Source organism: Bombina bombina, chromosome 10 (genome assembly GCF_027579735.1).
Source record: "Bombina bombina isolate aBomBom1 chromosome 10, aBomBom1.pri, whole genome shotgun sequence".
NCBI classification, from domain to species: Eukaryota; Metazoa; Chordata; class Amphibia; order Anura; family Bombinatoridae; genus Bombina; species Bombina bombina.
The window spans coordinates 28037953-28051843 of NC_069508.1; the positions used below are offsets into that span (position 1 = coordinate 28037953).

At 41.4% G+C, this 13891-nt stretch overlaps 1 protein-coding gene across 1 annotated transcript in view; it reads left to right on the forward strand.

The window, feature by feature from the left end:
• The window catches only part of LOC128640675 (calcium-activated chloride channel regulator 1-like), a 70309-nt gene that overhangs the window by 20888 nt on the left and 35530 nt on the right, over positions 1–13891 (forward strand). Inside the window, exon 6 of the mRNA XM_053693106.1 lies at positions 3923–4150. Within this exon, the coding sequence (XP_053549081.1) occupies positions 3923–4150 (228 nt within the window). The remainder of the gene's footprint in view (positions 1–3922; positions 4151–13891) is intronic.

Consider the following 13891-nt stretch of genomic DNA (forward strand, 5'->3'; position numbering starts at 1 on the left):
ACTAAAATTAAATAACACTAGAAGACTGATGTAAAAAAAAAATTTAAAATTTTTTAAACTAATGTTACACCAGATAGGAGTGGTGGCACTGTGGATGGAAGTAGGCACAGTATATGCTGGCAGCTGACACACAGGCTGGCACTAGTGGCAGGCGCAGCTTGGCCTGGCAACTAAAATTAAATAACACTAGAAGAGGACTGATGTAAAAGTTTTTTTTTTTTAAATTTACACTAATGTTACACCAGATATCAGTGGTGGAACAGAAGAATTAATCACAGTATATGCTGTGAGCCTCACACACAGGCCTGATGGAAAATGAAATTAGATTACACAAGCAAAATGATGTAAAAGTTTTTTTTTTTTAATTTACACTAATGTTAAGCAGATATCAGTGGGGGCACTAATCACAGTATATGCTGTGAGCCTCAAATGCAAATAAAATTACAAAAAAAAAAAAAAAAAAGACTGAAGTTCTAGCCCTAAAAAGGGCTTTTTGGGATGCTGTCCTTACAGCAGAGAATAGATAAGTCCTTCAGGACTGTAGTGGACACTAAATACACTAGCCTAGCTATCTATTTCCCTATAATATCATCAGCAGCAGCACTAAACCTCCTCTCACTAGCAAAGCAGGATCGTAATGAATCTAAAATGGCTGCTGCCCAGGAGCTGGGAGGGTCTGTGAGGGAGTGTCTGCTGCTGATTGGCTCAAATGTGTCTGCAGACTGTGAGATACAGGGTCAAAGTTTCCTCAATGATGACGAATAGGGGGCGGATCGAACATCGCACATGTTCGCCCGCCGCGGTGAACGCGAACAACCTAAGATCGCCGGGAACTGTTCTCCGGCGAACTGTTCACGACATCACTATTTAAAAATACATATAACATATTTTGCTATGTCCAGAACATTGGAATGTAAAATATTTACAGTAAATACACAATATAACACTTTATTAAAAATGAATATTGCAAAAATATGTTTTTACATATTTTCATCTATTTGACTGTCTATCGCCTAGATTACGAGTTTTGCGGTAACAGGGGTGCGGTGCTAACGAGCAGTTTTCTCTCACCGCTCACTTACATGCAACCTGGTATTACGAGTTTTCAGAAACCCGGCGTTAAAAGACAAAAAGTGAGCGTAGAGCAAAATTTTGCTCCAAATCTCACTCCAATACCAGCGCTGCTTAAGTCAGCGGTGAGCTGGTGTAACGTGCTCGTGCACGATTTCCCCATAGGAACCAACGGGGAGAGCCGGCTGAAAAAAGTCTAATACCTGCAAAAAAGCAGCGTAAAATTGAGTAACGCAGCCCCATTGATTCCTATGGGGAAATAAAATATATGTTTACACCTAACACCCTAACATGAACCCCGAGTCTAAACACCCCTAATCTTACACTTATTAACCCCTAATCTGCCACCCCCAACATCGCCGACACCTACATTATAATTATTAACTCTAATCTTCCGCTCCGGACACCGCCACCACCTACATTATACTTATTAACCCCTAATCTGCTGCCCCCAACATCGCAGACACCTACATTATACTTATTAACCCCTAATCTGCTGCCCCCTATGTCGCCGCAACCTACCTACACTTATTAACCCCTAATCTGCCGCCCCCAACGTCGCTGCCACTATATTAAATTTATTAACCCCTAAACCTAAGTCTAATCCTTACCCTAACATCCCCATAACTTAAATAAATCTAAATACAAATTACTATCATTAACTAAATTATTCCTATTTAAAACTGAATACTTACCTATAAAATAAACCCTAAGCTAGCTACAATATAACTAATATTTACATTGCATCTAGCTTTGGTTTAATTTTTATTTTACAGGCAAGTTTGTATTTATTTTAACTAGGTAGAATAGTTATTAAATAGTTATTAACTATTTAATAACTACCTAGCTAAAATAAAGACAAATTTACCTGTAAAATAAAACCTAACCTAAGTTACACTAACACCTAACACTACAATATAATTATATAAATGAACAAAATTAAATAATATTAAATAAATAAAATAAAATTATCTAAAGTACAAAAAACAAACAAACACTAAATTACAGAAAATAATAAACAAATTACAGATATTTAAACTAATTACACCTAATCTAATAGCCCTATTAAAATAAAAAAAAGCCCCCCCAAAATAAAAAAAAACCCTAGCCTAAACTAAACTACCAATAGCCATTAAAAGGGCCTTTTGAGGGGCATTGCTCCAAAGAAATCAGCTCTTTTACCTGTAAAAAAAAAATACAAACAACCCCCCAACAGTAAAGCCCACCACCCACACTACCAACCCCCCAAATAAAAACCTAGCTAAATAAACCTAAACTCCCCATTGCCCTGAAAAGGGCATTTGGATGGGCATTGCCCTTAAAAGGGCAGTTAGCTCTTTTGCAGCCCAAACCCTAACCTAAAAAACCCCCCCACCCAATACACCCTTAAAAAAACCTAACACTAACCCCCTGAAGACTGACTTACCGGAAGACATCTTCATCCAAGCCGGGCAGAAGTGGTCCTTCAGACGGGCAGAAGTCTTCATCCAGACGGCATCTTTTATCTTCATCCATCCGGCGCAGAGCGGCTCCATCTTCAAGACATCCGACATGGAGCATCCTCTTCTTCCGACGGACTAACAACGAATGAAGGTACCTTTAAGTGAGGTAATCCAAGATGGCGTCCCTTAGATTCCGATTGGCTGATAGAAATCTATCAGCCAATCGGAATTAAGGTAGAAAAAATCCAATCAGCCAATAGGATTGAACTCGCATTCTATTGGCTGATTGGAACAAACGTGTGTTAACTCCATTTGCTCTCAGGCAATTATGTTTACTTTCAACTTGTAATACAAGCAATAAACCCGACACGCGCAGACACCCACAATAAACCACTCGTTATCTGACCTTATGTAAGGCGTCTTGCAAATTGCAGAGACAGACTCTTTTTGTTTTTACTAAATTCCCTGAGGGCTATTGGGGTCCATTTATTAATGTGCAGACGGACATGATCTGATATTGCGGATCATGTCCGCCGCACAACGATAAATGCCGACAGCATATGCTGCTAGCATTTATCATTGCACCAGCAGTTCTTGTGAACTGCTGGTGCAATACCACCCCCTGCAGATTCACGGCCAATCGGCCGCTAGCAGGGGGTGCCAATCAGCCCAATCGTATTCGATCCTTCGGATTGCTGTCCGCCACCTCAGAGGTGGCGGACGAGTTAAGGAGCAGTGGTCTTAGGACCGCTGCTTCTTAACTTCTGCTTCAGCTGGAACTAAAGCAGAGTGGGTCTGTGGCAGCTTCTGCTGCTTCTTAAAAAGACCCCATATGAGTCTGAGGATGGTTTTTCACATCCCATCTGGTAAAGTTTAGATAATCAGACAATGGTTTTACTATGTTAGCAAAGTTTTACAAAAACACATTTTTTCTGTGTATGAAGACTGGAAAATGTAACAAAAATAAAGTAGGTACTTAAAGGGACATTAACCTCTTAACTGCGGATGACAAAACACTTTCGGAGATTATACTGTCCCTCCCGCAGTGCTACTTACGAGGTGGCATTGGGTTAGGCCTAGGGGGAATCCGAGTACGTAGAGACTATTTGTATACTGCAGAATCACGATTATGCCTGTTACTAATATGCAGAGGCAATAAGACTAACATAAAAGAGGTTTTTCTAAGAATGTGTATCTGGTCTACAATACAATGCAAATTTTATCAACATGATTGTATTACCAGTTTTAAATGCTTCCAACGCCTTTATTTCCTATGGAAATGTACACAATGCACTTAATTGTTTATGTGTATTATGCACATTTTTCTGTCAATTTAGATTACATTTTCCATACAGTATATACAGTATAGTCACTAATAATTATCATTACATTTTTTTAATACATTTTAGGTATCTGAGTTCTGTGATGCAAGTTCACATAATATAGAGGCTCCAACCTTACAAAACAGAATGTGCAAATTCCGTAGTACTTGGGACGTCATCATGAATTCCACTGACATTAAATCTACTCCTCCATCCAGTAGTTCATCTAAACCAGCTCCTCCTACCTTCTCCCTATTGCGGCCAGGCAAGAGAGTCGTCACTCTAGTACTTGATGTTTCAGGAAGCATGGATTGGGTAAGTATTCCATAATTATTTATAGACACAGGGCTCTATTTATCAAGGTCTGGCGAACCAGATCCGACACTGCGGATCGGGTCCGCCAGACCTCGCTGAATACGGCGAGCAATACGCTCACCATATTCAGCATTGCACCAGCAGCTCACAAGAGCTGCTGGTGCAATGCCGCCCCCTGCAGACTCGCGGCCAATGGGCCGCCAGCAGGGTGTGTCAATCAACCCGATCGTACTCGATCAGGTTGATTTCCGGTGATGTCTTTGTGACCGCTGCTTCATAACTGCTGTTTCTGGCGAGTCTGAAGACTCGCCAGTAACACGACCCTTCAAGCTCCGTACGGAGCTTGATAAATATGGGCCACAGTATTTACCCTATTAATCATAATTCAGTTTATGATCTTAGGTGAATAAAGACATAAATACATCATTTGTAGCACTCAACCTCTTATTAAATATTAGTATAATACATTTGTTGTGCCAATAAAACATGGCACTTATCTTTACATAGTTGTCACAGTCTGCACAATAATGTACCTACTACATTTCTATTTTTTTTAACTGGGACTTGGAAGCTAGTGGGTGGGAACCCATGATAGGTAGAGATGGCCGTGGGGAGGAGCAGATACTGGACAGATTTGGAAATGGGTGTCCTAGGCACAGGATTTTGTTTATCTGGTCTGGCTATAATTGTTTGTCATCATAGCTGAGCAATACAATGCAGAGACAAGACATATAGGGGATGCTGCGATCTACCCCTGAAGTTTCTGATCCGCCTGAAACTTAAGTTAAGAAGCAGCGGTCGTAAGACCGCTGATCCTTAACTCATCCGCCACCTCTGAGGTGGCGGACAGCAATCATCCCGATCGGATACAATCAGGATGATTGACACCCCCTGTGAGCGGCCGATTGGCCGCGAATGTGAAGGGGGTGGCATTGCACAAGCATTTCACCAGAAATGATTGTGCAATGATAAATGCTGACAGTGTATGCCTACTCTGCCTTACAGAAAAACAAGGACTTGTAGTTTTTTTCTGAAAAAAATCCCAAGTTCCAAAAAATAGTTAAAGGGACAAGAAAATCAAAATCAAATGTTTATGATTCAGATTCAACATGCAAAGAGATATTTCAATTAACTTCTGTTATCAAGTTTACTTTGTTCTTTTGGTATCCTTCATTGAAAAGCATACCTAGGTAGGCCCAGGAACAACTTTGCACTACTGGGAGCTAGCTGATGATTGTTGGCTAAATTCATTTGTCTCACCAGATGTGTTCAGCTAGTTCCCAGTAGTGCATTGCTGCTTTTAAAATTACTTTCACTATGTGTTTAACCAATTTGCAGGGGATAATTACATAGTTATATGCAAGGAATAGTGCAATAAAAACATTAAAGCATATTTTGCACTTTTAAATAACTTTTACAAAGACTTTATTTCCTGCATAGATAATCCTGTATACTGTATTTTGCCTAATGTTTCTCTAAAATTATTTTTTAGCAATTTTGGGCAAGATTATAAGTGAAGCACTAATGTTAGATCAGGATGCGATAAGCAATATCACAACCACGGTGCACTCCAGCGCAAACAAAAACTGCACTCAACAGATTAATGCGACTGAAGACTAGCAGGCCCATTTATCAAAGGGCTTGCGGACCTGATCCGACACTGCGGATCAGGTCCGCAAGACCTCGCTAAATGCGGAGAGCAATACGCTCTCCGCATTTAACATTGCACCAGCAGCTCACAAGAGCTGCTGGTGCAACGCCGCCCCCTGCTGACTCGCGGCCAATCGGCCGCCAGCAGGGAGCTGTCAATCAACCCGATCGTATTCGATCGGGTTGATGTCTGGCGATTCCTGTCCGCCTGTTCAGAGCAGGCGGACAGGGTTATGGAGCAGCGGTCTTTAGACCGCTGCTTCATAAGTTGTGTTTCTGGCGAGTCTGAAGACTCGCCAGAAACACGGCCCTTCAAGCTCCATACGGAGCTTGATAAGTGGGCCTGTTAGATTTATTATATTTCGAAATACATGATCAGCTGTAGAGAATCATGTCCGCGCGATATTGATAAATGCCAACAGCATTTGCTGTCGCCATTTATCATTGCACAATCATTTATAGTGACGCTTGTGCAATGCCGCCCCCTGCACATTTGCGGCTAGTAGTGGGTTTCAATTATCCCAATCATATCCGATCGGGATGATTGCAGTCCTCCACCTATTTCTTGCATATTACATTCCAATGTTCTTCACTTAGAAGAAAATGTTTTATATATGTTTAAATATATGTTTCTATATGTAATGTAATGTAATTCCCACATCTACAGTATTTTTTTGCTTCTGCCTGGAGGGTTCAAGGAAAGTGCCCCACAGATCCTCCGGCATCCACCCCAAGTGAACCTTGGGAAATGAGGTTTATAAGGGGACCTTTACCCTCCTTAAACCCCCCAGGCGGAGGCAAAAAAGATAGTGAAGATGTGTGAATTACAGTGCATCGTATATATATATATATATATATATATATATATATATATATATATATATGTTTGATGCAGTGACTCAATGCAAGATTTATCATGTTATATCGGGCTTTACCTACAGTCATTTGGGTAATGTCAGGTGTACCCGGGTAATGCTAGGATTACCAAATTTCTTACTTTATCCACAATATATATATATATGTATATATATTTATATATATTTATCTATCTATATATACACAGTCATGACCAAAAATATTGGCACCCCTGCATTTCTGTCAGATAATGCACCACTTCGCCCAAAACATTTTTGCAATTACAAATGTTTAGGCATTCTCATGTTTATTTCTTTTGTTTGTATTGGTATGATACAAAAAAGTAGAGAAAAAAAGCCAAATCTGACAAATCCCATGCAAAACTCCAAAAATGGACTGGACAAAATTATTGGCACCTTCTCAAAACTGTAAGAAATAATTGCATTCCAAGTTTGTGATGCTCCTGTAATTTGTAATTAAACTTCTCTGTATCAATTAACAGGTGCTGACAATATAGAAACCACACCGACAACCAGTAAACATAGTGAAAAATTTACTATATATACATATACATATATATATATATATATATATATATATAAAAAAATATTCATTTACATATATAGGTATAAATATATATTTTACAAAAACATAATGAGATATATAAAGAAATATATATTTAAAAATAAAAAGAGTATTTTCTTCTATGTGAAGAATATTGGAACGTAAAAGAACATAACTACCTTCGGTTTTAGAGCTGTTGGTCTAATGCAGTGTGAGGTTAGCTCGTCAGTGATGTGTTAGTTTTTTGGGGGGGTTTTAGCAGCGAAGTCTATGGGGAAAAAAAGTTAACGTGGTAGCTAAGACTAGAAGTTAGTGCGTGCAAACTTTTTACTTTCAACTTGTAATATGCGCGTGTTAAAAGTTAACTTTTAGCAAAGTTCGCCTGCGAGAGGAAAAAATAAATAGAGTGCCACATAAAGTTTATTTCTGTATACCAAACATGGCCATATGTTTAGTATTCAGAGAGGGACCAGCGGTAGCTTATTAACAAGTGTTCAATCAGCACATTCATATTTGGCATATTATATCTTGATGTGTTTTTTGCATGGATCAAACTACTCTAGAAAATGTCTTATTTTTTAGGAGCAGTAACAGCATATGGCATTTTCATATTGAGGCATATTTATTAAATGTCTGTCGGACCTGATCCGGATCAGGTCCGTCAGACTTCGCTGAATGCGGAGAGCAACACAAGAGCTGCTGGTGCAACGCCGCCCCCTGCAGACTCACGCCCAATGGGCCGCCAGCAGGGGGTGTCAATCAACCCGATTGTAATCGATTGGATTGAATTCCGGTGATTCCTGTCCACCTGCTCAGAGTAAGTGGACAGGGTTATGGAGCAGCAGTCTTTGTGACCGTTGCTTCATAACTGCTGTTTCTGGCGAGTCTGCAGGTTCGCCAGAAACACGGGCCCTCAAGCTCCATTCGGAGCTTGATAGATTGGCTCCATTGTGTTACTGATGTAACTGTGGGTAGTACATTTATATTAGGTCAATTTGTTAAGTAAGAAATATGTTAGTAATAAAAATTTTGTTTTAGGGGGGGCGGAGCCAACCGCCAAGCTAACAAGACGTGCCATTACAGAGCTCCTAAAGAAGACTCATCAAAATCGTCTCTTATGGCATTCTAAATCCCTGAACAACAGGTATTTTGACTCTGGCATAACCCTAGGACATGGGCTTTACGTTTGGACACCAGATAACTTAGCTTTCTCAGTAAAATCCCAGCCAGCTACAGCCGCACCGGGGTATTGGATATCGGGACTTTCAGTTACCCGCTAATTTGCTCAGCATATCCCCCGGTCCCACATCTAGCTGAATCATATTTCCACTAAGCTGCTCTCAAAATGGAGAAGCTCACACCATCCCTCATAACCTTATTGGAGGACATCAGTAGAAAAGCTGACAGAAACTTTCTCGGCCTAAAAAATACGCTTATTGAATTGCGCAACAAAGATGGCGCTATTCCCCTATCAGCCTGTGACTCCACCGGGGAAAATCAGTCAGAGGGCCTCCCAACAGCTTGGCAATTACAACGACACGCTCGAGAGGAACAACATATTCGTGGTTCTGCTAACACACCGCAGGTGCCTACAAATAGAGATCTGACACTGTTATATCTTGAGGCGCCATCACGATCTACGGCTGTAGACAAGGATTTTATAAGGCCAACCCGGCCCGCTACCGAACTACAACCTCAGCTCTCTCCCACCCACTGTCTATTCTCTCAAACAGCTCTGACATTAGAAGGGATTAATAGTCTGAGAGATGTGGAAGATTACACCAGGCGCTCAACAGTGACTACCCACAATCTATATAGGACCACTTCAGATGAGAGGAGAAAAAACAGGCCTGTAGATCTAACTTCTTACAGCAACGGCAGGGAGCTACACCTCACCTTACCGCAGCTATATTTCTGGAAGATGGTCGGCACTGCTCAAATAGCCGTACCGCTTGCCTCTACGCTGCTTTACCCCATTAAACGGCTAAGTGGCTGGGATCAAGATAGTGCCCTACCTGCTTCTGTGGGCGTGGGCCGGAGACACTGGATTCCGACACTACATCTGCTGAACCCTCTGCAGGATAGACCCCGGTTTGACGTTACCGGTGTTGGCTAGAGATGTGCCAGACTTATTCAGCTAGCCCGGTGTGATGAGTCCCTTGCTAAAATTGAAGGTATCTAGACTCTTTTTGGCTCATCACACTGGGGAAACTAAGTTTATAACATTTGCCTGAGTTACAAACCAGCCTAGTCTCTACTCGACAAATAACTCATTCATTTGCTGACCGGATGCCAAGTGGGACATTACTGATCCTTGAAATAACCGCTAGAGTGGGATTTAACCCTCTCGCCTTCACTATGCTTAAGCTCTTTAGCGGCTGATTGATTTAATGGACAGCTCCCAGAGGTCTCCCCATATGACATGTTCTCTATTACTGTTTTAAAAGACACACCACATCCTAGTTTGATCTTAGCTACCACTATCTAATGCCTATTTTACTCAGATCATTCTACTAAGCTATTTATGTTACTTATTGTATAGAAAACCCTTATAGTAGTCTCACTTTGTCATATTTGAGCTCTAATACCTTTAAGGATTGCTCTTCTTTTTAAATGCTTAGCTTCTTCATGTGTGTTCATTGTATAGCAGCTTATGTATAGAGCTACAATAGGTATACTGCAGTAGATCACATATACAGGTACAGCTTATATATAGTCAGCAGTCTAGTGCAGTGCCTGGGGTGAATGGGTACAGCTTTATACTACTTACACTATCACTGTAGGATCTTATATAATATATTCAGTTAGATCACTGCATAGCAGCTTATATATAAATGTGTAGCAGGTATACTACAGTAGATCTCATATATAGGTTCAGCCTGTATATAGTCAGCAGTGTAGGGCAATACCTTTAGGGAATAGATACAGCTTGGGCATTGCCCTTAAAAGGGCAGTTAGCTCTTTTGCAGCCCAAACCCTAACCTAAAAAACCCCCCCACCCAATACACCCTTAAAAAAACCTAACACTAACCCCCTGAAGACTGACTTACCGGGAGACATCTTCATCCAAGCCGGGCAGAAGTGGTCCTTCAGACGGGCAGAAGTCTTCATCCAGACGGCATCTTTTATCTTCATCCATCCGGCGCAGAGCGGCTCCATCTTCAAGACATCCGACATGGAGCATCCTCTTCTTCCGACGGACTAACAACGAATGAAGGTACCTTTAAGTGAGGTAATCCAAGATGGCGTCCCTTAGATTCCGATTGGCTGATAGAAATCTATCAGCCAATCGGAATTAAGGTAGAAAAAATCCAATCAGCCAATAGGATTGAACTCGCATTCTATTGGCTGATTGGAACAAACGTGTGTTAACTCCATTTGCTCTCAGGCAATTATGTTTACTTTCAACTTGTAATACAAGCAATAAACCCGACACGCGCAGACACCCACAATAAACCACTCGTTATCTGACCTTATGTAAGGCGTCTTGCAAATTGCAGAGACAGACTCTTTTTGTTTTTACTAAATTCCCTGAGGGCTATTGGGGTCCATTTATTAATGTGCAGACGGACATGATCTGATATTGCGGATCATGTCCGCCGCACAACGATAAATGCCGACAGCATATGCTGCTAGCATTTATCATTGCACCAGCAGTTCTTGTGAACTGCTGGTGCAATACCACCCCCTGCAGATTCACGGCCAATCGGCCGCTAGCAGGGGGTGCCAATCAGCCCAATCGTATTCGATCCTTCGGATTGCTGTCCGCCACCTCAGAGGTGGCGGACGAGTTAAGGAGCAGTGGTCTTAGGACCGCTGCTTCTTAACTTCTGCTTCAGCTGGAACTAAAGCAGAGTGGGTCTGTGGCAGCTTCTGCTGCTTCTTAAAAAGACCCCATATGAGTCTGAGGATGGTTTTTCACATCCCATCTGGTAAAGTTTAGATAATCAGACAATGGTTTTACTATGTTAGCAAAGTTTTACAAAAACACATTTTTTCTGTGTATGAAGACTGGAAAATGTAACAAAAATAAAGTAGGTACTTAAAGGGACATTAACCTCTTAACTGCGGATGACAAAACACTTTCGGAGATTATACTGTCCCTCCCGCAGTGCTACTTACGAGGTGGCATTGGGTTAGGCCTAGGGGGAATCCGAGTACGTAGAGACTATTTGTATACTGCAGAATCACGATTATGCCTGTTACTAATATGCAGAGGCAATAAGACTAACATAAAAGAGGTTTTTCTAAGAATGTGTATCTGGTCTACAATACAATGCAAATTTTATCAACATGATTGTATTACCAGTTTTAAATGCTTCCAACGCCTTTATTTCCTATGGAAATGTACACAATGCACTTAATTGTTTATGTGTATTATGCACATTTTTCTGTCAATTTAGATTACATTTTCCATACAGTATATACAGTATAGTCACTAATAATTATCATTACATTTTTTTAATACATTTTAGGTATCTGAGTTCTGTGATGCAAGTTCACATAATATAGAGGCTCCAACCTTACAAAACAGAATGTGCAAATTCCGTAGTACTTGGGACGTCATCATGAATTCCACTGACATTAAATCTACTCCTCCATCCAGTAGTTCATCTAAACCAGCTCCTCCTACCTTCTCCCTATTGCGGCCAGGCAAGAGAGTCGTCACTCTAGTACTTGATGTTTCAGGAAGCATGGATTGGGTAAGTATTCCATAATTATTTATAGACACAGGGCTCTATTTATCAAGGTCTGGCGAACCAGATCCGACACTGCGGATCGGGTCCGCCAGACCTCGCTGAATACGGCGAGCAATACGCTCACCATATTCAGCATTGCACCAGCAGCTCACAAGAGCTGCTGGTGCAATGCCGCCCCCTGCAGACTCGCGGCCAATGGGCCGCCAGCAGGGTGTGTCAATCAACCCGATCGTACTCGATCAGGTTGATTTCCGGTGATGTCTTTGTGACCGCTGCTTCATAACTGCTGTTTCTGGCGAGTCTGAAGACTCGCCAGTAACACGACCCTTCAAGCTCCGTACGGAGCTTGATAAATATGGGCCACAGTATTTACCCTATTAATCATAATTCAGTTTATGATCTTAGGTGAATAAAGACATAAATACATCATTTGTAGCACTCAACCTCTTATTAAATATTAGTATAATACATTTGTTGTGCCAATAAAACATGGCACTTATCTTTACATAGTTGTCACAGTCTGCACAATAATGTACCTACTACATTTCTATTTTTTTTAACTGGGACTTGGAAGCTAGTGGGTGGGAACCCATGATAGGTAGAGATGGCCGTGGGGAGGAGCAGATACTGGACAGATTTGGAAATGGGTGTCCTAGGCACAGGATTTTGTTTATCTGGTCTGGCTATAATTGTTTGTCATCATAGCTGAGCAATACAATGCAGAGACAAGACATATAGGGGATGCTGCGATCTACCCCTGAAGTTTCTGATCCGCCTGAAACTTAAGTTAAGAAGCAGCGGTCGTAAGACCGCTGATCCTTAACTCATCCGCCACCTCTGAGGTGGCGGACAGCAATCATCCCGATCGGATACAATCAGGATGATTGACACCCCCTGTGAGCGGCCGATTGGCCGCGAATGTGAAGGGGGTGGCATTGCACAAGCATTTCACCAGAAATGATTGTGCAATGATAAATGCTGACAGTGTATGCCTACTCTGCCTTACAGAAAAACAAGGACTTGTAGTTTTTTTCTGAAAAAAATCCCAAGTTCCAAAAAATAGTTAAAGGGACAAGAAAATCAAAATCAAATGTTTATGATTCAGATTCAACATGCAAAGAGATATTTCAATTAACTTCTGTTATCAAGTTTACTTTGTTCTTTTGGTATCCTTCATTGAAAAGCATACCTAGGTAGGCCCAGGAACAACTTTGCACTACTGGGAGCTAGCTGATGATTGTTGGCTAAATTCATTTGTCTCACCAGATGTGTTCAGCTAGTTCCCAGTAGTGCATTGCTGCTTTTAAAATTACTTTCACTATGTGTTTAACCAATTTGCAGGGGATAATTACATAGTTATATGCAAGGAATAGTGCAATAAAAACATTAAAGCATATTTTGCACTTTTAAATAACTTTTACAAAGACTTTATTTCCTGCATAGATAATCCTGTATACTGTATTTTGCCTAATGTTTCTCTAAAATTATTTTTTAGCAATTTTGGGCAAGATTATAAGTGAAGCACTAATGTTAGATCAGGATGCGATAAGCAATATCACAACCACGGTGCACTCCAGCGCAAACAAAAACTGCACTCAACAGATTAATGCGACTGAAGACTAGCAGGCCCATTTATCAAAGGGCTTGCGGACCTGATCCGACACTGCGGATCAGGTCCGCAAGACCTCGCTAAATGCGGAGAGAAATACGCTCTCCGCATTTAACATTGCACCAGCAGCTCACAAGAGCTGCTGGTGCAACGCCGCCCCCTGCTGACTCGCGGCCAATCGGCCGCCAGCAGGGAGCTGTCAATCAACCCGATCGTATTCGATCGGGTTGATGTCTGGCGATTCCTGTCCGCCTGTTCAGAGCAGGCGGACAGGGTTATGGAGCAGCGGTCTTTAGACCGCTGCTTCATAAGTTGTGTTTCTGGCGAGTCTGAAGACTCGCCAGAAACACGGCCCTTCAAGCT